The sequence below is a fragment of the Xenopus tropicalis genome, chromosome 4 (genome assembly GCF_000004195.4).
Source record: "Xenopus tropicalis strain Nigerian chromosome 4, UCB_Xtro_10.0, whole genome shotgun sequence".
Classification (NCBI taxonomy): domain Eukaryota; kingdom Metazoa; phylum Chordata; class Amphibia; order Anura; family Pipidae; genus Xenopus; species Xenopus tropicalis.
In genome coordinates, this window is record NC_030680.2 from 69,539,114 (window position 1) to 69,562,808 (window position 23,695).

Genomic DNA, 23,695 nt, shown 5'->3' on the forward strand with positions numbered 1-23,695 from the left:
CAAGTAAATGGATAGACCAGTAGTAGAGCACCACCTTATAGACAGTCTCTGATTTATAGTTGTCTTCTGGTGAGATAAACAGCATGTTAGCTTTTACTCTTGTATAAATCAAATATGCAAGTTAGTTGCATACCCTATAATCAATCTGCCCCAAATAATTTTTAAAAAATTTAAAAAATATCTAGAAGGAAAAATGCTAACTTGGTCACATATCTCTTTTTTAACAAATATTTTTATAAATCATTATTAAAAACAAAGGTACATGAACAGCACTGCTAAAGAGGTAAGAATATTCATCCAGTCAGTAGAGAGTTATTTATGTGCCTTTTTCAATAATAGCTGTATAACCATGGTTCGTGTTTAAGGGTGAAGACACACTGAGCTACTAGTAGCAGCTACTTGTCACGGCTACTCAAGAAAATACCCTGCCATAGACAACACAAAGGGGCATGTTTACTAATCAACGAACGCTCCAAGCATATTTTCCGCGACTTTTTCTTACCTTGCGCAACTTTTTTGTACTTTGCAACAAAATTTGTGCGACAAAATCGTATTGTTGCGCCGAGTACAAAAGTTTTGGATTCATTCAAGCTTCGTTATCGTGACTTTCCTTGGGCCAGATTGGAGCTGCAGAGTGCCATTGAGTCCTATGGGAGGCTTCCAAAATCATGCACAGAAGGATCAAAGTCGGAAAGGTTTTCCCACTGTTTACAATCGGTACGAAAATTTCATGACTTTCGGAGCGCCAATACGATATTATCGTGACTAATACGATTTTTTCGTAAGCAATTTCATGATATTTGTGATCTTAAGAAATTATGGTATCCAATCCGAATTTATCCCATTCGGGATTCAAACTCGTGATTTCATGAATCTGGCCCTAAGAATTCCCTCTGCTAAAACTCACGTAGAAACAATTATCAGTAAATGATCAGCATTGTCTATTTTAGTAGCCACAACAAGTAGCTGCTACTGCTCTGTGTGCCTTCACCGTTAGTGCCATCAACTGCTCTGTAGCCATTTTGATTAGATAACAGTTTCAAATATAAAACTATATTTGTGCAGCTAGAGAGGGCCAGCATTGAGGTTTATTTGTTTAGGGGGACCTAAACCACAGGCAGGGAAGTGTTTAGCGAGCCATTCTCCCCACACTGCCCCAAATTTAGTGGGGCATTCACTTTTTAAATATGTTCATTAATATAGGTATTGGAGTATTGTTTAACTTAGTTTCACTACAGCTTGAAAGCCTGGGGTAGAGAAACTGCTCTGCATGTCTTACAAAGTAATTTAAGGGGAGATTCTCTAATTGGTAAATTGGGTATATTCCAGTTCCAATGGAAAATGTTGCAATACTGATCTTTTACTAGGCTGCATGAAGGATGCAAGACTGAATAACTACAGACTTCCCATGGAGAACCATACCATCTCTGCTGTGTCTATCATAAATATCCATGGAGTGAGGGAAGGATGCCTATCAAAAGCCTGCAAAGAGAACCCTTGTAGCAAAGACTTTATCTGCATTGACTTATGGATGATGCACAAATGCAGGTAAAATAGCAGCATGTTGGATTCATTTTAAACATTTAATTAACAAAATGCAGTGAGCAAAGTGTTTACATCCATGGACATAATTGCAGTAGTTTGCACCGATCTGCCCTGTTCTCCTAAACATTATAGGTATGGTTCTAAGCTGATTGAACTACAGAAGAATGAAGAACTAGAGAACTACTTGGATCTAAAACTACAGAGCCAAATCTATTCTGAAGTTACCAGCTACTTTCTATCTTTTTCTAATCTGCCAGCATTATGAAAAACATTATGTGGAAAATCCAAAATAAACTATAAAATGATGTAACCCTACCCCCTTGCTTTTTTCTCATTTGTTTCTACAGCTGCCCTTCAGGGTACTTGCACATAGAGAATGAAACCAAACAGGGCTGCATCTACACTGAATGTGCGAGTACTCCCTGTAAGCATGGGACTTGTGTTGCACAGTCGCCCACAGATTACGTCTGCCACTGCTCCAATGGATATGCGGGAAGCAAATGTGACGTATTACTTCAAATATCTGATCCAGGATTTGGGTTTAGCATCTTTCTTACCATTGGTGTTTGTGTCCTCTGCTTAATAGGTACCAGTGATATTATATGAGTTTTTATGAAGAATTCATAGTTCCTGTCATTTAAAAGTGTTTCCAGCTAGTATAACTGGTTTAATACCAGTCTCTTACACTATAACCAACCTAATGCAGTATTTTATGGATTTATCTATTATATGGCTACAATTTATTCTGAATGCTCTAATGCCATTTCCTACAGCCATAGTTTCATGGTATTATACCTAACTGGCTATGCGAGAACTTATAATTATAATAAGGTTACTAGATCAAATAAAAAATCAGGGAAACTTCAAAGAAAATCTAGTTAGAAGGGCTGCGCCGATTGCAATTAATTTAAAAGCAGTGAAGCCCAGCAGCTTGCATCTATTTAATTACATTTTATCTAAATAAGGTTCCTGGGTCATTCAAAAAACTGGTAATGAATTTGTCAAGGCTGCAAGGATGGCATTTCATTTATATGCTATCCGTTTCTAATCTGGGTCCTGGTTTTAGGATGATCTGTTAACCTAAATTTATTTAAAGGAACACTGTCATGGGAAAGCATGTTTTTTTCAAAACACATCAGTTAATAGAGCTTCTCCAGCAGAATCCTGTATTGATATCCGTTTTTAAAAAAACAGATTTTTTTATATTTAATTTTGAAATTTCACATGGGGCTAGCCATTCTTCATCATGTCCCAGGGTGCCACAGCCATGTGTCTTGTGCTCTGATAAACTTCAGTCATACTTTACTGCTGCGCTGCAAGTTAGAGTGATATCATCCCCCTCCCACCCCATCCCTAGCAAGTGATCAGCAGAACAATGGGAAGGTAACAAGATAGCAGCTCCAAGTAGATATCAGAATAGCACTCAATAGTAAGAAATCCAAGTCTGGCTTGGGACTCCTCCAGTTACATGTGAGTAGGAGAAACAATGGGTTACCTGACAGCAGTTCTAATGTGTAGTGCTGGCTCCTTCTGAAAGCTCAGACTCAGGCACAATGCACTGTGATGGCTGCCTACTCACCAATATTACACAATACATTTGTTGGTTCAAGAATAACATTTTAAATGACAGAGTGAATTATTTGCTAGGTAAACAGTGTCATTTAGAAATAAAAAGTACACCATAAAAATCATGACAGAATCCCTTTAACAGCTCTAACCAATATATTGTCTAGCAATTCTGTTTATTTTTAGCATTTTGACTAATGAATAATGTTTGAACTCCTTTTGTTTCACTCATTCTTAGTTGTGATCGTTGGAGTGTTTATGTGGTCTCACTGCAACAATAAGAGAAAAAACCAAGGAGTGTACCATGTCTCTGCATATAATGAAGAACTGGAAGACACCAGACAAAACATCTTTCAGTACAATGAAGAAGGTGGTGGGGAAGAGGACCAAGTAAGCAAAATATATTATGTTTATTGCATTTATATGTATAATGCAGAATGCCATTCGACTGCTCAAAATAAAGCACTTTCCATAAGTATTAAATTGTATAATTCATTAATTTTATAGTTCATTAAAACTATTCTGTCAGGAAAATTTTGTCAAGCAAAAAAAAAAAGATTGAACTAATATCCAATATAAGCACAAGTTTGTATCCATTACATTGATTACTGTAAATTGTTGAGTTGGCAAAATGTTTTCCTTTCTAGAAACCAAACAGCACTTAGCATTAACTGATTAAGTATGGCTAGAATAATGAAAGCAAACATCTGTCTGTGTTGGTTATATCAAACCTCTCCCAGTCTCGCCTCTGCAGAATAGGGGAGATCTAATAAAAGGTGCAAAATTTGCAGCAAGTCTAGTAACCCATAGCAACCATTCAGATGCTTGCTATCTAAAGGGTGACCAGTAAGCGCTACCTCTTTATTGCTGGCTATGGGTTACTAGACCTGCTGCAAATGTTTTTTTACTATTTTACCCCTTAAAAGGACAGTATACACCTAAAAACACCTTTGCTAAAAATGAGCACAATATGAATTCTGTTGAAGTAACATGCCTATTGTTTTAATGTTAAAAAAATCTATATTTTTGTCATTATAAAAAACTAATTTGAAAATTGGGCAATTTTTACTGAATTTACCTACTATCTACATTTAAATAAACAAACCCCTCCCTTCTCTACTCAGCAGCCTTTGAGCAGCTTATTGTTTGGGGTTCTCAGTGGACTGATAATTATTTATATCAGCTCCCAAAGTTCTTTGGGATCAGGAAGTGACAGAAAATGCTAAATTGAAACTGGTTTCATATTCTTGTTTAGTGCCAGAAATAACAAAAACCATAGATGTTTCTTAATTTAAACAATAGGCAAAAAGTATTTCCAGCACAAGCCCTATACAAATGTTAAAAAGGGGGTTTCCCTTTAAGACCAACAATGGAATCTCTAGGCTGGATTGAATTATACAATCCTAGCACCCAACAGATGTTCGGAATAACTAGGCCCAATGGACAAACTACTTAATGCTGTACTTTTGGAAGGAAATATGTAGTTGCTGTACTTAAAAAGTAAAAATGATGTGAGTTGCCAATCAGGTTTAATTAGAGTGATTGTTCACTACAGGATGCATTCAACATGACAGAGCTCCAGCTGTCCCTTCAGAGCAGCCCTGTGAACACTCTCTGCAGGACCATGAGAACACGGCACTTAAATAGCCCCTTAAGCTGCGATTATCATACTTCTATCAGCCAGGAGGAGCCGTCACAGCTTCCTCCATCAAAGCCAAGCTGTTCTTTTACCAGTGGAGATTTTGGCCAATATTTCTATGACATATTTAAGGATACCACTTATCTTCAGCAGGCTCTGTCCTGTGACAGCTTGAAGATATATGACATGGAAGGAGATGGCTCAATAGCCAGCAGCCTCAGTACATTGGCATCATCTGGAGTAGAAGAAGATCTTGTGTTTGAGGAAATACATGACTGGGGGCCAAAGTTTGGAAAGCTCAGCAAACTCTACTCCTACACAGAGGAAGATGATCTGCAGTGAAACATTGGCATTTTATAGAACTATATGAAAAATGGGTCTGACAGTCAGCAGCCAGATCAGAAGACATCTTCTAAGTCATGGCATCAAGGGAAATTAAATAATTTACCAATTCCAGAGAATCATCTAACTATGCTACCACAAAGGTGATAAGTACTGATATTATACGTAGCCTAAATAAGTAATAACTTCAAGTCACAGGAAATTACAGGTATTTATAAAGAAAGTAGGCTGATACCCTGTAAGGTTTATAAGAAGTTTGGTGATACCAACTCACAGGAAATCAAATCCAGTTTCCCTTTTAGTTTAGCAGTTCTGTCGTAACACTGGCGGCACTGTGCAAGTCACCAGCGAGCCAACATTTCAGCCCAAGGAAGAGATCATGTGCAGTTTGGCTCAAAGGACTGAGAGGATTTTCTGTTTAACATGATCAACGCCAAATGCTGATTGATTGAAATGGCCGTGCATATCCCCTTCCTCACCATGGATTGAAGATTGGTTGTCGGGGGCAAGACCCAGCTCAAGTATACAGAGCCACCCTTCACCCACATGTGGTGCAATGAGCACCTATAACTAAAAATCATTTTATAGTTTGTACATATTCCAGGATTGTGTGTGGTTAAAATGTTTTAATAATACCTTAAATCTATTTGCCCTATGTTTACAAGAATTTAAAATATTGTAATTTTAGACTCTGATGCACAAACCTGTATCCCTTGTATGGATTAAACCAATGAATAATGCATGATCTTTACTGAAAAGCACATTCTTTTATACAAATGAGCACCTATGTAAGTTTCCCACTTACCAGATCATCTGAGGGGCTAATAAAATGCAGTTTAACAGGGCTTGTCAAATAGTAGCAAAATAAGTTTGCACTGAGGGGTGCTTTTAACTGGGTTTTAAAAGCTAATAACCTTAATATAATGAATTGTGTACTACAAATCCTATTTGAAATCAAAAATAAGAAAAATGCACATTTGGAAATCAATGTGAAATAAAAATGACCAGTGTTTTAAACTGTAAATGCATTTTGTTTCTTGCTATCCCCACTGAATGGGGAGCCTAAGTGCTTTCCATAATGCTGTGATCTCAAACTGCCTGCCATACCACATTGCCTCTTCAGTATCCCTTTTATATTTCTTTCTGATCCTGTCCTATGCTTGATTCTATTGTGTGTAATCAGTTCCTAGAAGGAGCTCCCTGTACACTCGTACCAAACAATATATAAGATTTGGCTGCATATACATGTGTTTTCTAAAGCAATAATAAATGCGCTAAAATTGAATTCAGAATCAGTTTCTATTTACATACTGTGAAATGGGGTGAGCAAAGTCCAATGGGGCTGCTACCCTAGGGGCCCCCAGGCGCCCACTTACCCACCGCCAGCCCCTTTTCCCCCCCATGTGCAGCGGGGAAGCAAGGGCAGTGGGGAGCGAGTCTAGGCCGGTGGGGCCCTCAGGGTTTTTTTCCAGTCTGACTCTGATCCTGGAGTGATAGGTAAAGATAACATTGTGCTATGGTTCCACTCATGCATAATAATTGTAATAACTTATTTATGAAAAATCTTGGAAGAATTATAAATGATTATCAAGTAAAACTCTGATTTCTTTGTAACTGTATATGGTATGCATTTAAATTATGTTACAAAATGAAGAACCTTAGAAATAGTGGGTTACCATACATTCAATGCCATTTATCCAAAACATGTCCTTAAAAAATACAGGTAAAAGAAACACAAAGAAATATTTGGTTGTACTTATTTTATTGTATGTTTCATAAAATAGAGAACAATATGTTGTTCATGTGACAATGAAAAGTCTGAAATGTCTAACATTGTTCCAACTGAAATCTTAGTACATTCTTTAGCTGCTTTAAATGAAAAACTGATGTCAAGTACATTGAATACTACAGGATGCATCACAAATGTGTATGGTAGGATGCAGCTACAGTCTGGCTGCCATTTCTCCTCCATTTAAGCACAGAATTACCATACAGCACCAGCTGAAGGTGTGAATGCCCCCTCTATGAATGCAAAGACTCTTACATGCTCCACTGAAACATACATAGCTTTATCTTGCCACCTGTTCAGCTTTGTCCCGCAGTTTGTTTTTTCTTAGGGCTGTTTGCGTCTGAACTGTCCGTTTCGTGAAACCCAACCAATAATTTGGCCAATAAATGAAAAACATTTATATATTAAGATACTCAGTAATTCAACGTGACTTACTTATCATCAAGTACTCTTTTTTTTATTATTACAGGAATTTAAGAAAAGCAAATCACAGCTTTCTGGTTTCTGTATAATAGATCCCACACCTTAAAGGACTGGACTTACTTGTCAGGAAGAATACAGATAGAGCCAGGGTTGCCACAGGTCCAGTTTTGAACCAGATATCCCAGGGTTTCAAAGGTTCAGAACATTATTTCTGGTTTTAAACATTGAGGGAACTGGACAGAAATCCAGCCATTTGTGTCTAAGTGATGTAATAACCCTGTCCCTGCATCATAACCCCTCCCAACATAATTGTGCCTATCCCTGATGTCATTATACCCATCCCCAGCATCACTGCCCCACCCCCCATGCCATCAGCCCACCTCCTGTGTTTGGGTTTAGCCAATGGCAACCCTTCTTGTCTATGTACCAAAGATATGCTAAAAATATAGTAAGCTGGACGTGTTTTTTCAATTTAGCTGTATTCATATCTTACACCGTTTCTTTTTTTCACACAGTGCATAGAAATCACTGAGAAGGAACTGGACCTTACAGTTTTGCTACAATAAAAAACACCTTGTACAATTTTTCCTATTGTTTTCCGACTGTCAATCTTGTAGAAACAAACAAATTATGAAAGCAGAAATCTAGTTGATCCATCGATTGAGTGCTTGATTCTAGAATATTATAGACATTAGTTCATTCAGTTATTGACTCCTCTTATTGGCATGAGCTCATTCAGTTGGGCTTATGTAAAAAAGGTCCATAAACATCTTAAATTCCAAGAGTAAATATAAAAGTATACATTTTTTACACACACATATCTGATTCCACAGATACTCTGTCTGAACTGCAGGGACCAGCTCTCTCCTTCTGTAGTCTCACAGAGTGATCAAACCTCTCCCTTGCCTAGTTTCACTATAAATATTCTGGGCAGAGGGGTTTCAAATCCTAGAATCCATTATTTTACAATGGAAGAAGATGAGGGAGGGGTTGCAGAACACTGTGAGCCTAGAGATATTTGAAAATGGTTCATCAGAGTAACATGGCTTCCTTTCAATCAGTGGAATCAGGTATGTTTGTGTAAATATATATACAGGTCCTTTTCAAAAAATTAGCATATTGTGATAAAGTTCATTATTTTCTGTAATGTACTGATAAACATTAGACTTTCATATATTTTAGATTCATTACACACAACTGAAGTAGTTCAAGCCTTTTCTTGTTTTAATATTGATGATTGTGGCATACAGCTCATGAAAACCCAAAATTCCTATCTCAAAAAATTAGCATATCATGAAAAGGTTCTCTAAACGAGCTATTAACCTAATCATCTGAATCAACTAATTAACTCTAAAAACCTTAAAAAGATTCCTGAGGCTTTTAGAAACTCCCAGCCTGGTTCATTACTCAAAACCGCAATCATGGGTAAGACTGCCGACCTGACTGCTGTCCAGAAGGCCATCATTGACACCCTCAAGCAAGAGGGTAAGACACAGAAAGAAATTTCTGAACAAATAGGCTGTTCCCAGAGTGCTGTATCAAGGCACCTCAGTGGGAAGTCTGTGGGAAGGAAAAAGTGTGGCAGAAAACGCTGCACAACGAGAAGAGGTGACTGGGCCCTGAGGAAGATTGTGGAGAAGGACCGATTCCTGACCTTGGGGGACCTGCGGAAGCAGTGGACTGAGTCTGGAGTAGAAACATCCAGAGCCACCGTGTACAGGCGTGTGCAGGAAATGGGCTACAGGTGCTGCATTCCCCAGGTCAAGCCACTTTTGAACCAGAAACAGCGGCAGAAGCGCCTGACCTGGGCTACAGAGAAGCAGCACTGGACTGTTGCTCAGTGGTCCAAAGTATGTCATTCGGAAATCAAGGTGCCAGAGTCTGGAGGAAGACTGGGGAGAGGGAAATGCCAAAATGCCTGAAGTCCAGTGTCAAGTACCCACAGTCAGTGATGGTCTGGGGTGCCATGTCAGCTGCTGGTGTTGGTCCACTGTGTTTTATCAAGGGCAGGGTCAATGCAGCTAGCTATCAGGAGATTTTGGAGCACTTCATGCTTCCATCTGCTGAAAAGCTTTATGGAGATGAAGATTTCATTTTTCAGCATGACCTGGCACCTGCTCACAGTGCCAAAACCACTGGTAAATGGTTTACTGACCATGGTATTACTGTGCTCAATTGGCCTGCCAACTCTCCTGACCTGAACCCCATAGAGAATCTGTGGGATATTGTGAAGAGAAAGTTGAGAGACACAAGACCCAACACTCTGGATGAGCTTAAGGCCGCTATTGAAGCATCCTGGGCCTCCATAACACCTGAGCAGTGCCAAAGGCTGATTGCCTCCATGCCACGCCACATTGAAGCAGTCATTTCTGCAAAAGGATTCCCGACCAAGTATTGAGTGCATAACTGAACATAATTATTTGAAGGTTGACTTTTTTTGTATTAAAAACACTTTTCTTTTATTGGTCGGATGAAATATGCTAATTTTTTGAGATAGGAATTTTGGGTTTTCATGAGCTGTATGCCACAATCATCAATATTAAAACAAGAAAAGGCTTGAACTACTTCAGTTGTGTGTAATGAATCTAAAATATATGAAAGTCTAATGTTTATCAGTACATTACAGAAAATAATGAACTTTATCACAATATGCTAATTTTTTGAAAAGGACCTGTATATTTATTCATGGATGTTCAGATAGTGTTTATGCAGCTCATGTCTAATGGAGGGTATATTTTCCCTTTAACAGTTCTTTATATCTAGCCCATGTCTATGTTTTAGTTTTAAGAAACTTGCTCCTTCTCCAAAAGTAGATCAGTATAAAAAAGCACAAAAACATGCATGTGAATGCAGGTAGATTTACCCAGGAATTCTTTAGAGTAATAAGGTGAAGGCATGGGTAAGAGGAACTGTTAAATGGTGATAAAGGGGGTGAAATCAGAAGCTTAGTGGAATTGTGGATTTTAGTATAATTCTGTATTCAAAGCAGTTTGGGTCAAACCAAAACCCAGAAGTATGTGCAATAAGTTAAATACCGTTTCTCCTATATTAGCTATTGAGTTTAAAAAATGATTAGTGCAGTCCCATTTGCAAAATCTCTCTCCATAAGGGCAAGGCTCAGTGATAACATCATTATATACAGTATTTAGCTGTAAAATGTGTGTACAACTCAAAAAATACCTAAAGTATTATTAGACCAGTGGATTAATAATGCTCTGTATAACATATTCTGTTGTTAATTTAAACGTGTAATTTGTAACCCTAATCTAAAATGGTACATCCTTTCAATTAATATTATAAACATTCAGGGGCCTTCATTAGCTATAGAAGCTGCATTTACCTAATTGAAACTTGTAAAAAAAATAGATGGCAGCATTAGAAATAGAATAATTACTAACCCACCCACCCTGCTACCACATTTAAAATAGCTGTATGAAAACAGCAAAAATACCAATAAACTATCCTCCATGCATGCAGTATGTGATAACTCTCACCCAAACAGACATGACTGCAGGTTAGTTTGGCAAGATTTTTGTAAAACATTAACATGCTGTTTCCAGCACTGATGCCTACCTGCCATGCTTCTTGCTGACTTGTATCCAGAGGGGCTTCCCTAGGTTCTGAGACATGCTAAAGTGCTGCATGGTTTCTTTTTAAATAGCATTTTACATTAAGAGTCTCATTATTTGGCATGACTTGAATTGCAGTTTTTTTTAGATCTCTTAAAAAACCCAAACAAATCACTTCCTGTCGTTATGCTTCACTTTTTCTCCCATAGTGCCTGCCTGTTGCATAGAGAAGGACACAAAATAGCATGCCAAGCCCTTACAAGAACATTTGATCAACTCAATCTTGAATATGTAGCAAGGGATTTTATCGCAGTCAGCTGCCCGTGCTTGCAGTTACTTGCCAAATGTAATTTAAATGGGTTACTATAAAACATATAAATACCCATATAATAAAAGAAATACATGCTAGTCCTGAGACGTAGCTCATTTCTACACTGCTGCCCTACCAACAGTGCATGTAAGTTGCACAGCTGGTCTTTCCAGACAGTTTGCCTATGGTAGGCAGTAAGTACTGGGCTACCTTTTGCACACTGGTGCTGCATTCTGCACCTCCTGCCAGTGCAGCAAGACCCAGGATGCAATTATTTATTAAACGAGCACTAAGAGGGTAATTTTGGGCCCCTAAGTGCTATAATACACGTGTCTAGATGGCATAGTAGATGGCATAGATATAAAGTGAGACAGCCCTTTTGCAGCAACAGTTGCACTAGACGTCCCATACAAGCATAGAGTTGCACATTGTACTGAAGTGTAAACTCTTAAAGAGAAAACTCTTATGTTGTTGAATTTGAGGAGTACAGTGACATCTAGAAAGTGCTGAATGGAAAGTGAAAGCAATTATTTGCCCTACCTCTATGCCTCAGACACAGAAATAGGCAATGTTTTATGTACGGCTAAGATTTTAAAATATATTTATAACAGGTATGGATGTTTTAATTAAAAATAAATATTTTTTTTATATTTAATTTGCAAAGGACAGATTTTAGATATTTTTGATTGCTAAGAGACTCCTTTGTTGCATATACAGTATCATTGTATGTGTGTTTCTGTGTAGTCCAAGCTCTTTAGGTTCACATAGTGATTGCATACTAGCTTATAGGTACAGTTTAATTTTAAAGGGCAAAGTCAGCAGTAGTGATTATGAATTACATTTTTGGACAAGACTTATCTATTATGATAACAATGCAAATTATTTTTCTTTTTGACTGATAAACTGTGATCTGCTCTTTAGGATGGGGCTATCTAATTATGAATTGTGTGGTTTGAGAGACTGCACATACTGCACCATCTGAGCCACAGTATGAATGAATGAATCAATGCAATACAATACAAGACCTGATCATATCTCATATCAGGTGGCCATACACAAAAGATTAATTTGTTTAGCGAGGTCACTAAATGATCAAATGCGATCGTAATGTTATTCCATTACAATGAAGGGGATACAAGAAGCTGAACCATGGACTGCATCAATGAGCCCATGTGGCCCTTGATCCGACAGGAAATTCAAGCCTGCCAATCATCATCTGCCCATTTTTGGCCAGATATCGCTCGGGGGGGCCTGTTGGATGGCCCCATAGATGGTCAGATAAGCTGCCAAATCGGTCTGAAGGAACTGAATCTGCCCATGTATGGCCACATTAAAAGAATACTACTGTAACATTATTGACCCAATTTGTATTATGCCATTGCCGTTTCATTAACACAAGCTTTATTGCTGCTTTGTTGTTTTGCAAGATGTTCACCGCTGTGATTTAGCATGTATATCTAGTCTCACTGCCATGTTTGGTAAGGAAGTCTTTTGAAATAGACACATCAGCACCAGAAATGCACCCCTCCACGTAAAAAGTGCAAAATATAATGTAACCCAGGGTACATCTGTGAGGGGCCTAGATAAAAATTAATTTCTGCTCATTAATCTCTACTAGACAATGCAACTATTAATTGTAAACCTTAAAACTACAACCCTGTCAGTTATAAGAGCTGGTTGTAACAGTGTAAATGGGCTCTTATGTACTTTTTGTATGGCTTGAAAATTATTTCCATACATGTATGTACAGACACAGTGTTAAAGTTATAAAGAGAAATAAATATAAGGGTTATAGTATACATTATAAACACAGTGCATGTATTTTGTTCAATCCACCATAGGCATTATAAAGAAAATATAAAAAAGAAAAATCACACATTTTCATCTTGACACCAGTTTCTCTGAACAACCATCCTCGTCGTAAAATATAATAATACTGCCGTATACTGGCAAACCTAGCATTTGCAGCATGGCAGTAAGCATGACAGGTTCTACTCTTTCAGAGCAGTAAGAAAGTTCTAACATCCCTGTTAAACAAGATATTTTAGCAGGAACAGAGGGAAACTCTGCCCCCATTTGGCACCTTAGTCAATAGGAAGGAAATATGGTGATGTGTAATGAAAAGTTACACATATAATATTAAAAAATACATATATAAAAGGGATACAGGTATCATTGCAAATTACCAGGATATTAAGAAACTGCTGGCAGTGTAACTATATGTAATACTGTTCAGTTTAGCTCCCCAAAGCAATTGACTTTGTATTCAAATACTGCACTAAAAAAAGCACAATAAAATACTCAGCTCTGACCACAATACAGAAAAATAATACTGCCACAGATGTGTCAATGGTTATTGGGTCAGAATCTATAAACATACAAGAAAACAATGTATGCCTCACTGAATTTAAATGGAAATACTGGCCAAATAGTCTATAACAGGAACAAGCTACTTCAGTGCTGTTTTCCGTGATAATCTGTACACATGAAAAGTTTTATTCTTAAACACTCTGGTAAAGTATTTGGAGTAGGAAGGCAGATCTCTCTTGATTTCATCACAAAAACGGGGAGAAGGTGAAGGCTTCAGATCAGGGTCATTATCTCCAGGACCATCCATTATCTGGGAAAGAAATACTGAATAAATAAAAATATCTACATACGTGAATATTTGTTTCGGAAAGTTATGCTTGCTATTATACCTGCTAGTATAATATTGCCTATTGAGAGAATTGGATGCAATGGCCTAACCAATGTCACTGATTTTACTACCGGTAATTCTTACATGTCCATTATCAAGATCCAGTAGATCCCGTAGTCTGCAGCCTCTACCATGTCGTCTTTCATAACATATGCTGTCCTCTAAGATTGCATAGTCAGTTCCAAATGACCTCAGTATACTGTGCACATCTTCAGGAGACCTATTTGCATATATCTGATATACCTGATAATGAAATAAACATTATATGTGATATAATGAAGCAGTCATAATAGAAAGGTTTTGCCTTGCAGGATATTAAGCTTTCACATAGTGTATGCATTAAAAGGTGCAAATGTGCAGCAGCTGCCACTGATGTGCCAAGAAAATAAAGCACTAATGCTGCTATTTTGCCACATGCAATGTGATGCCATCCCCTTTATACAAATTATGCTGGAATTCTGGGAAGAAATGTAACATACTGGGAAAAAATATGGTGGTTTGCATCCAAAAAGGGCAATTTGCACCATAAACTGAATTTGTAAATGAGTCATAATGTGTTTATTTTGTACCTTTTTTCGATTGCAAATACATATCCTGCAACAGTCACTTGTTCACACATTGCAACTCTCCTTGCTAACCAATAACAGTCTAATTTTGGCAATTATGCAGGGCACATTTACCATACTGGCACTCTGGTGCTGGTACTTAGGGTGTGTGTTTGTGTGTGTGTAAGAACAAAGGGTATGGGTTGAGAATGGAGATGTGTATTTGTAACCAAGCACACATAAATGCAAGGCACGTGAATTTAGTTTCACCTGTCAGAAGCTACTGTATGGGCAAGAATTTACTTGCTGAGTAACATTTCTGTAAGGTCAACTTGATGTGGTGAATATGAAGTTTCTATTTGAAGAGGCAGCAACATAATGAATGCTACAGCAATACTTTGTGTAATATCTAGCCAAATATTTACTGAGTTGTGCTATTCACATTGTATCAAATTGTGTACAACACTGGAGGTGATTATCTTTAATCAAGTAAAATATCAGTTTATCTACCTGTTTTGTCCTTTCTCTGAGTGTCTTATCCTCATAATGTGGGTGGTTGGTTAGAACTCTCCCAGTACAAAGTTTCACTCCAGCTAGCAACTGCATGCTTCCAGCAAATACTGCATTCTTTGGGGTGTTCAACCTTAAAAAGAAGGTAGTTAAGAATCCAGCAGCCCTTCAGACATGATCATCATATATCATCTTTCAATAAAGAAAAAATAAAACCTAGTAGTAGACAGCAGCAGTTTTCTCCTCCCCTTCCCATTATCCAGTATTGGTGTTTTGCCTTTTAAATACTGTTGCTGTTGTATGTACATTTAAGCCTATGATTAAATGTCAGACAGACACGAAATGCGTCAGGCTTTATGAGATGAGTGTATAATAAAGAATTTATCTTTTTAACGTTTTAAATGGCTTGTCCTTTGGATCTTCAGAGTGCCCCTTTTTTTCTTTTAAGTAGCCAGCAGCATACCTGGACTGCCCTGAGCCCCCCCACAAAAGGGGCTGATGTGCACTTCAACCATTACCGCCCGCCAGCCCTCCCTCTCCATTGCCCTTCTGCTTTCTCTCTCTCAGCTCCCCACTGCTAGCGGTGCAGCCAGAGAGGCTTTTTTTTAAAGCTATAGAGGAAGCCAACCTACGGTCCGGGCCCTCCTATTTGTTACAGGAATACTAAGTTGCAGGAATTTGTTATATCATCAACAAACTTATAGGTCCTAGAGCTAAATTCATAAAAAGTTTGCAGAATGTCAAGAAAACAATTTTCAAAAATGTAAAAAATATGACCAGCGGGGAAATGCAACTGTTACAGTAATGTTAATAAATTATTCCTTACTTACTTTATCCAGTTCATTAACTGCACAGTATCAGGATCATAAAATTCACGCAATTCAGAAAGCTCCTCCATTATTCTTGGCGAGAACTAAAACAGAGCAATCAGTTTTTATTCTCAAATCCATACACTGAGAGTAACATATGGTATTAATCAAACCTGTTTCAATATTTGAATAAAATGTGTACTTAGAAATGCAATACTGCTAATTAGACAATGTTTACAATGCAATTTGCACAAATGTACAATATTTTTACTAGTGAGGGATAAGAGAGAGGTATGGCCGAGGCAAACTGTAGACTGGAAGTGCCCACACCCCCGTGCTTCCATATGTGGCATGCTCTCACGAAAGGGAGGACAAGTAGGCGGCGGAGTAACTAGAAGCCCATCCTCCTGGACCCTGAACTTCGGGTAGCAGTGCCTACATTCCCCCCAGCATTGCACCCTACGCATGTGCCTCTTCTGTTCCAGCCTTGGTTTTTAGTAAACAGATAATGACTTTCCAGTGAGATGTTTGTTACATACACAGCACATGTATGCAAATTAACAAATTTGCAATGCCCATTTCGAGTGGGAGTCTTTAGGAGACATTATTTGGACTTTTATTGGAGCTTATAGAATTTGTTAAAAAGACACTGTACCCCTTTTCATGAATAGGCACCTCGTGGTTCAATAAAAATAATATTGTATTGTACTTAATTTATTTATAAAAATATATATAGCAGTGCAAATGTATGTATGTATGTATGTATATCTTTATTTATAAAGCGCTACTTATGTATGCAGCGCTGTACAATAGAATACATTAATACAAACAAGGGGTTATTAAGATATAGATAGATAAATACAGTACAACAATAAATACAAATATATACAAGATACAGTTGCAATAAGAGTCAAAAACACAGGAGGATGGAGGTCCCTGCCCCGTAGAGCTTACAATCTATATGGGAGGGTAACTTACAGACACAAATACACACAGTGTTTTATAATAAATAAATGCAAATGGGTTATAGTTGTTATGAATTAGAGGGTGAGAAGTCCATGTTCCAAAGAGTTTACAATCAATTAAAATCTATTAATTTGACACCAAAAGAGATAGTAAAGGGAATTACTTACCTTGAAGAGCAGATAAATTATCACAGCGATGGACACAAAATATCTCATAATGTTGGCCTGAAAAACAAATATTTTTTATTTTCTCCTTTACTTGAAACTTTTGCATTCATTTAGCACTTAAACATGAAAAAATGCATGGCAACGCAGAAGCCTGGCTTTAGTCATCACTGATTTAGCTTGCTTTTAATATACTAAAATACCTGTTTATAAATGACTCTTTAGCTTAGTACTGGTATTGAGCAGCTCCTTCCCTACAACTACACAACTAATGTGATCAGCATCAGAATATTCAACCTACCTTATTGTTGCTGTTTAAAGGGGATGCTCACCTTTATACAAAGTATTGTATTGATATATTTCTAATATAAAAGCATAATCAATAATCCCTGAAGAAGGGCACATGTCCGAGACGTTGGACACTAATCTTTCACCAGCCAGCAGATTACATAGTGCTTTACAATACATTTAAACAAAAAGTTAAACTTAATAAGTTTAACAAAAAAGGGTATACAGAGCAACAAAAGGGTCAGAGGGCTCTGCTTGCAAGAGCTTACCAATGAATTATGTTTTGATTTAGACCTGCAAAGTGCAATGCTCTTTTTTCATATATAATATTCTGGCTCGCTCCGCTGCGCCCTAATCTTACTGTTGCTACTTAGCTTTCACTGTGTCACACGTACTAAAGGCATGTATCAACATTCAGCCGCCAGTGCTATTGCACATAGCTACACTCTTCGGCACTGATTACCATATTACACTTCACCTTCTTATGCCACTTGCCAATCTAGGTAACAACTAAGGGCACAGTATGGGCAAGACACCAGGGAATAATAAGCACACTGTATGTTGGAAGATTGTTAAGCCACACCCAGTCGCGTGCCAGCCTGATTTTTAAGTGTAAAATGTATCCAGTTCTGAGCTAATTTGTGTCTATATTATGGCAGAGAAGTTATTTGGAATAAATTAGGTGCATTCAATCTATTAATGGCAGATTTAATGGTAGATTGTTAGCTATGGACAGGGACATTACTACTTTTAGAAGCTCTTATTTCCCACATTTAAATTTCAGCATGGACTTGAATATAAATAATAATTATGCTTTTTAGTTTAAAATAAGAAGTAAAAATGTGTGGTGACAATTAAAACATGTACACTTTTCCCTGTAAATTGGAACCCTTCACTACTGCCATCTAGTGAACAGATTAAATAATACAGAATGAGAATGAAATGTAGAATTCTGCCTGCATAGTGCCTACCTGAGACCTTGAGGGCTCCATACTTCCTTTACACAACCACTTACAAGAAAGCTGATTTCTTAAACTGGGGAATCCTGAGGAATTCATAGCAGATCAATCATTTTTATGGGTGTAAGTATTTAAACAATAATTTTTTGTGTTGGAACATATTGTTCCAGTGCAAAAAAAAAAAAAATAGATGTGAAACCCCCAGTAGTGTTTTACTAGGCGGTACCTATGGAACAATTTGCCCCCTTAGTTTGAGAACTACATCAGCTAAATAATATTAATGTGTCAAAGATACCATTTAACACATTAGATCTTGCCAAATTGCCTTTCGGATTCCTTTAATGAGCATGTAGTTTAGCAGATATCAGTTGATGTGTCAGGGAAAAGAAGGTTTTCTACAATGTAAACCTAGTAGAGAAAACTCACCCTCTGTGCTGTATATAGACGAAAGCATTTCAAAAGCATTCCCCAAACTTCTATACTGCACAGTCCAAATGAAGCAAATACACACATATGTGATGTCCAAAGATACTTCATTCTGCAAGATCAATATATAAACTAATTAGAAATCACTAGCTTAAGTGCCTTAAGCATCATATTCTTATGTTTAACCTATTCTTGCCAAAACTAAATAAGGACAAAACACCCTGTCAGGTGAATTTTATAGTGAATGTTAAGCAGTTTTGCAAGATGTGTATTGATTTTCATTAATAGTGTTTTAGCTTAGATTGCCTTATATCAGGATACCTAGGGACTGTATATGCTGAACCTTAAAGGAGATTTCAGAAAGCCTAAACAAGCATGAAAATGACATATTAGGCAAAAGTGTAGCTCTTTTTCATCATCATCATCATCATCATCATCATCATTTATTATTATTAAGAAATTCAAGCAGACTGTTATTCAAAAAAGGCTCTGGCATTTCAAGTACACTGAGGCTCAGACAGCACCCTTAAAGTTATTTGAAATGGAATTGCTAGTACAGTACAAGCAATATTTATCCAACTATTCATATACTCCGCACTTTTGGTTCTGGTTATCAGACACTCCTTTTAATAGTTAATTACATTAACTAATAATTATGAAACCAGTGAAAAATGTCTAATTAATGCATGCTGGAAAGTTGCATAAAATGACTTTTTTTTATTGTGCAAAACCAGTTTTTGTGTGGAGTTTCCTATTAAAATGCCAGATACCTGGGTGTAAGCCAGTCACCCTTACAGCCAGACAGCAGTTTAAAGAACACATAGAGCCCAAAATATTTTTTTTCCTAATGAAAGAAAATGTGTCATTAATGTATCTTGGAAAGTTGATTTGAATTAAGTTTACTTTTCATCAATATTGTATTTTGGGATAAATATACTTTTTAAAGATACAGAACAAAACAATTAATTAATAAAAACAAACAAAAAAAAATGAAAAACAAAGGACATATTATCTCCTTTTTAAACATAATTTTTAAATGAAAAAATTGTACATTGTACCTCATTGTGCTGAGAGCCAAGCACCCAAATAAAATAGTATGCATTAAATTGTAGGCCACATCAGGTTTCACATAAATTGGCTTCTTTTTCTCTTTCTCCATATTATTTGGATTTGACGAACTAGTAAAGAACAAAAATGAAAGTACAGGAGAGAGGAATTATTTGCATGAACAGTTTATTTAAAACAAAACCCCAAAAGCAAAAGTTTTTGTATACACGATTAGTGCACACACAATTTCCAGGAGAGCAAACAAGTATGAATTTGTCTGAGCCATTCAGTTGTACATATTCACAAAATTCAAAATGAATCTGCTTTTACTTCTTGGTTAAGACCGAGAAATCCAAAATGATGTTTGTGGGAATTATGAAGCAAATGAATGTCCATATGGAACTCAATCATCAGGCTTAGCCTTCACTCAGTAAGACTTATGTACATGCAAGGGATTTTCCATACATGATTAGAAATTTTCACTCACTTACTTAGAGTTAAATTCAAACAGCATACTACCTGAAATTGTTAAACGTAGTTGCCAAGGCAGCCATGGTTAAGATGAAGAGGACACAAAGATAAGGATAAAATAACAGTGTATCAGAAAATCTGCCAAATGTATCAAATGGAAGTTGCCTGAAAGCTTCTTCACACAAGTAGAGGCTGGCATCAAAGTCCCTACAGGAGCAGAGAATAAAATCAATTCTGTTAGTCTGTGGCTTCAATTTAGCAGGCACATTAGGCTGCATATGACAGTATACAGATCCACTATGTAATCTGTATGCACTAACTTTGCTATAGCACTATGCAGACTAAAGCATGCTTTCCCTATGTCTAACAGAGATTTTTTTTCAGATGTTATTACCTTTGGTGGCAGTTTTATTTTGTTTATGAGTAAAGCTGGCCATACACACACCGATGATATTGTATTCGGCGCATGTATGGTGCTCGACGAAGCAACCAATATCGCTGTGGCTGTGTATATCGATCGACTCATCAATCAAAGATTTTGATTGGGTGCCATTGAAGGAGCCTGAGCAAAATCTACGTTCAGGGCTGAATCAGCAGAAGGAGGTAGAATTTCTATTGTAACATCAGTGGAGGGTGGGTAGATCGAAAATTGCTACGTGTATGGCTACCTTAAGAATGCAAAGAATTCTCTCCCCATGAGGGTAAAAGTGAAAGAGATCTGGCTCATAATAATAGGAATGCAAATAAATAAGGTTCTCCTTGCATAAAGCCTTTGGCCAGGTACTTTGCTGCACATTTACAGAAAAACAGAACGCAGCTAATCTGTAATTTTACCATGCGGTCTCCTCTTTAGAAAAGCTGGCATTATATGTGAGCTAGATTAGCTAGTCAACTGAAATACAGCTCGCTGAGTCAAAGCTTATACAAGAAATTTGCATGGATTCATGAGGCTTAGTACAATGAAAAGAACCTGAGCTACAGCAACATTAACAATTGTAATAAATATTGGGAAGCAAAGCCTGAGGGGCAAAGTTCACTGGGTGCCTCTTTTGTGCAGTTTTTTCCATATTGATGAAAATTCTATATTGATACCATTGTAAACACAATAGGGTTGATTCACTAAAGGTCGATAAGCGTTATCGCATGCTTTTTTGCGTTAAAATTGACGCAAAAAAGAAAACCGTGCGGTTCGCAAAAGTATTATCCCATGCGTTAAGTCACATATCGCGTGCGTTAAATAGCGCGCAACCAAATGCGTTAATTCTTGCGCAGAAATAATATTAACGCATGATTCACAAACACTTAGATGTGCTAAATATCACATTATTCTGTGCGAAAATTAACACCTACTTGGGGCAGGCGGTAATTATAGAAAAGTACATTTCATGAGCTTTTGGCAACACAATATGGACTTTGCAGTGTGATTTATTCAAGTATGTGTTGGCCCTAGAGTGATGCATCCTCCAGTTTGCAGGGAAATGGTCATTTTCAGAACAGTAGTTTTCCAAAAGTAATGGCGTGTATGGCTAATATGGCGTGTGTTTTTTCGCACGTGGTGACAATTTGTGCGTGAAATGTTAATTAGCGCCCGTTGCGTCAAATACCGCACAAAAATAGTCTTTGTGACTTAAGTAACGCAAACAGCATTGCGTTACAATTTTTAACGCATGCTATAAATAGCGCTCCTTTTATCGTACTTTAGTGAATCAACCCTAATTTAGTAAATGTTATCTCTGGGTGACCTATGGCTATGGATATCTACATCCTTTACTTCAGAACATCTGCCAGAAATGTAATTCACATCTATACCAAAAAAGCATTTTGGTTGTGGATAGATGACTTCATTTGTATGCAGAGCAGAAGGAATTCTGAAAAAGAAGCCCAGGACTGCTCCAAAAATTTCCATTTACATGGAATACCATTGAGACTGAGCCTCACCCACTAGGTTTTAAAGCACAGCCAGAGCAGTGGGCTGATTGGATTCTCAAATGCAGACTAGTTTCTGCCTAATTGGGGTTCATTAGTGTACTGCAGGGTTTTAGTTGTACAATATTAATCAATTATGTTATTATTATAATGCAGTGACAACCACTGAAAGTTGCAGCACTTAATATAATTCTATTTCTGTCTGTAAGCTACCCACCCACTTAGACTGTAAGCTCTACAAGGCAGGGATCATCATTTTCTTGTCTCTTAGTACTTGACCTTAATGTAACTGTACTTTCTATTTCTTTGTATTTATCATCAGTGATCCTTGTTTGTTCTATTAATGTATTGTTCTGCTGTACAGTGCTGCTTAAGTAGTAATATTATATATATATATATATATATATATATATATACACACAACCAGCACCAAGGGTCTTGTGGTTCAAATAAATATTAGTGTATTATAATTGTATGTACAACCAACGTTTCGGTCCCTTTTTCAAGGAAAAGGGGCCAAAACGTCAGTTGTACATGCAGTTATAATACACTAATATTTATTTGAACCACAAGACCCTTGGTGCTGGTTGTGTTTGATTTGGTATCTATATGGTATTCCGTGCACAGGGGCAGCTACATGTTAGCAATCTTTGGAGTGTGGTGCTGTCGTGTGGACTCATATAATATATATATATATACAGTGGAGGAAATAATTATTTGACCCCCTCACTGATTTTGTAAGTTTGTCCAATGACAAAGAAATGAAAAGTCTCAGAACAGTATCATTTCAATGGTAGGTTTATTTTAACAGTGGCAGATAGCACATCAAAAGGAAAATCGAAAAAATAACTTTAAATAAAAGATAGCAACTGATTTGCATTTCATTGAGTGAAATAAGTTTTTGAACCCTCTAACAAAAAAAGACTTAATACTTAGTGGAAAAACCCTTGTTTGCAAGCACAGAGGTCAAACGTTTCTTGTAATTGATGACCAAGTTTGCGCACATTTTAGGAGGAATGTTGGTCCACTCCTCTTTGCAGATCATCTCTAAATCCCTAAGGTTTCGAGGCTGTCTCTGTGCAACTCTGAGTTTGAGCTCCCTCCATAGGTTTTCTATTGGATTAAGGTCCGGAGACTGACTAGGCCACTCCATGACCTTAATGTGCTTCTTCTTGAGCCACTCCTTTGTTGCCTTTGCTGTATGTTTTGGGTCATTGTCGTGCTGGAACACCCATCCACGACCCATTTTCAGTTTCCCTGGAGGGAAGGAGGTTGTCGTTCAGGATTTCACGATACATGGCTCCGTCCATTTTCCCGTTAATGCGAATAAGTTGTCCTGTGCCCTTAGCAGAAAAACACCCCCAAAGCAAAATGTTTCCACCCCCATGCTTGACGGTGGGGACGGTGTTTTGGGGGTCATAGGCAGCATTTTTCTTCCTCCAAACACAGCGAGTTGAGTTAATGCCAAAGAGCTCTATTTTGGTCTCATCAGACCACAGCACCTTCTCCCAGTCACTCACAGAATCATTCAGGTGTTCATTGGGAAACTTCAGACGGGCCTGCACATGTGCCTTCTTGAGCAGGGGGACCTTGCGAGCCCTGCAGGATTTTAATCCATTGCGGTGTAATGTGTTTCCAATGGTTTTCTTGGTGACTGTGGTCCCTGCTAATTTGAGGTCATTAACTAACTCCTCCCGTGTAGT

The 23,695-nt window shown here is 37.5% G+C and overlaps 2 protein-coding genes across 5 annotated transcripts in view; one reads left to right on the plus strand and one right to left on the minus strand.

Moving 5' to 3' along the window:
- The window catches only part of LOC100493382 (neural-cadherin), a 76,385-nt gene extending 70,372 nt beyond the window's left edge, over positions 1-6,013 (plus strand). Inside the window, exons 30-33 of the mRNA XM_002934383.5 lie at positions 1,368-1,548; positions 1,893-2,131; positions 3,350-3,501; positions 4,667-6,013. Of these exons, the coding sequence (XP_002934429.3) occupies positions 1,368-1,548; positions 1,893-2,131; positions 3,350-3,501; positions 4,667-5,092 (998 nt within the window). The 3' untranslated portion in view covers positions 5,093-6,013. The remainder of the gene's footprint in view (positions 1-1,367; positions 1,549-1,892; positions 2,132-3,349; positions 3,502-4,666) is intronic.
- A 6,475-nt stretch (positions 6,014-12,488) lies between these two features.
- The window catches only part of dpy19l3 (dpy-19 like C-mannosyltransferase 3), a 36,085-nt gene continuing 24,878 nt past the window's right edge, over positions 12,489-23,695 (minus strand). For all 4 annotated transcript variants that reach the window (XM_031900809.1, XM_031900807.1, XM_031900810.1 and 1 more), the window contains 8 exons: positions 20,115-20,273; positions 19,607-19,726; positions 18,549-18,660; positions 16,879-16,935; positions 15,767-15,849; positions 14,937-15,069; positions 13,966-14,124; positions 12,489-13,803 (listed from right to left, as the gene is read on the minus strand). In XM_031900809.1, the coding sequence (XP_031756669.1) occupies positions 13,633-13,803; positions 13,966-14,124; positions 14,937-15,069; positions 15,767-15,849; positions 16,879-16,935; positions 18,549-18,660; positions 19,607-19,726; positions 20,115-20,273 (994 nt within the window). In that variant the 3' untranslated portion in view covers positions 12,489-13,632. The remainder of the gene's footprint in view (positions 13,804-13,965; positions 14,125-14,936; positions 15,070-15,766; positions 15,850-16,878; positions 16,936-18,548; positions 18,661-19,606; positions 19,727-20,114; positions 20,274-23,695) is intronic.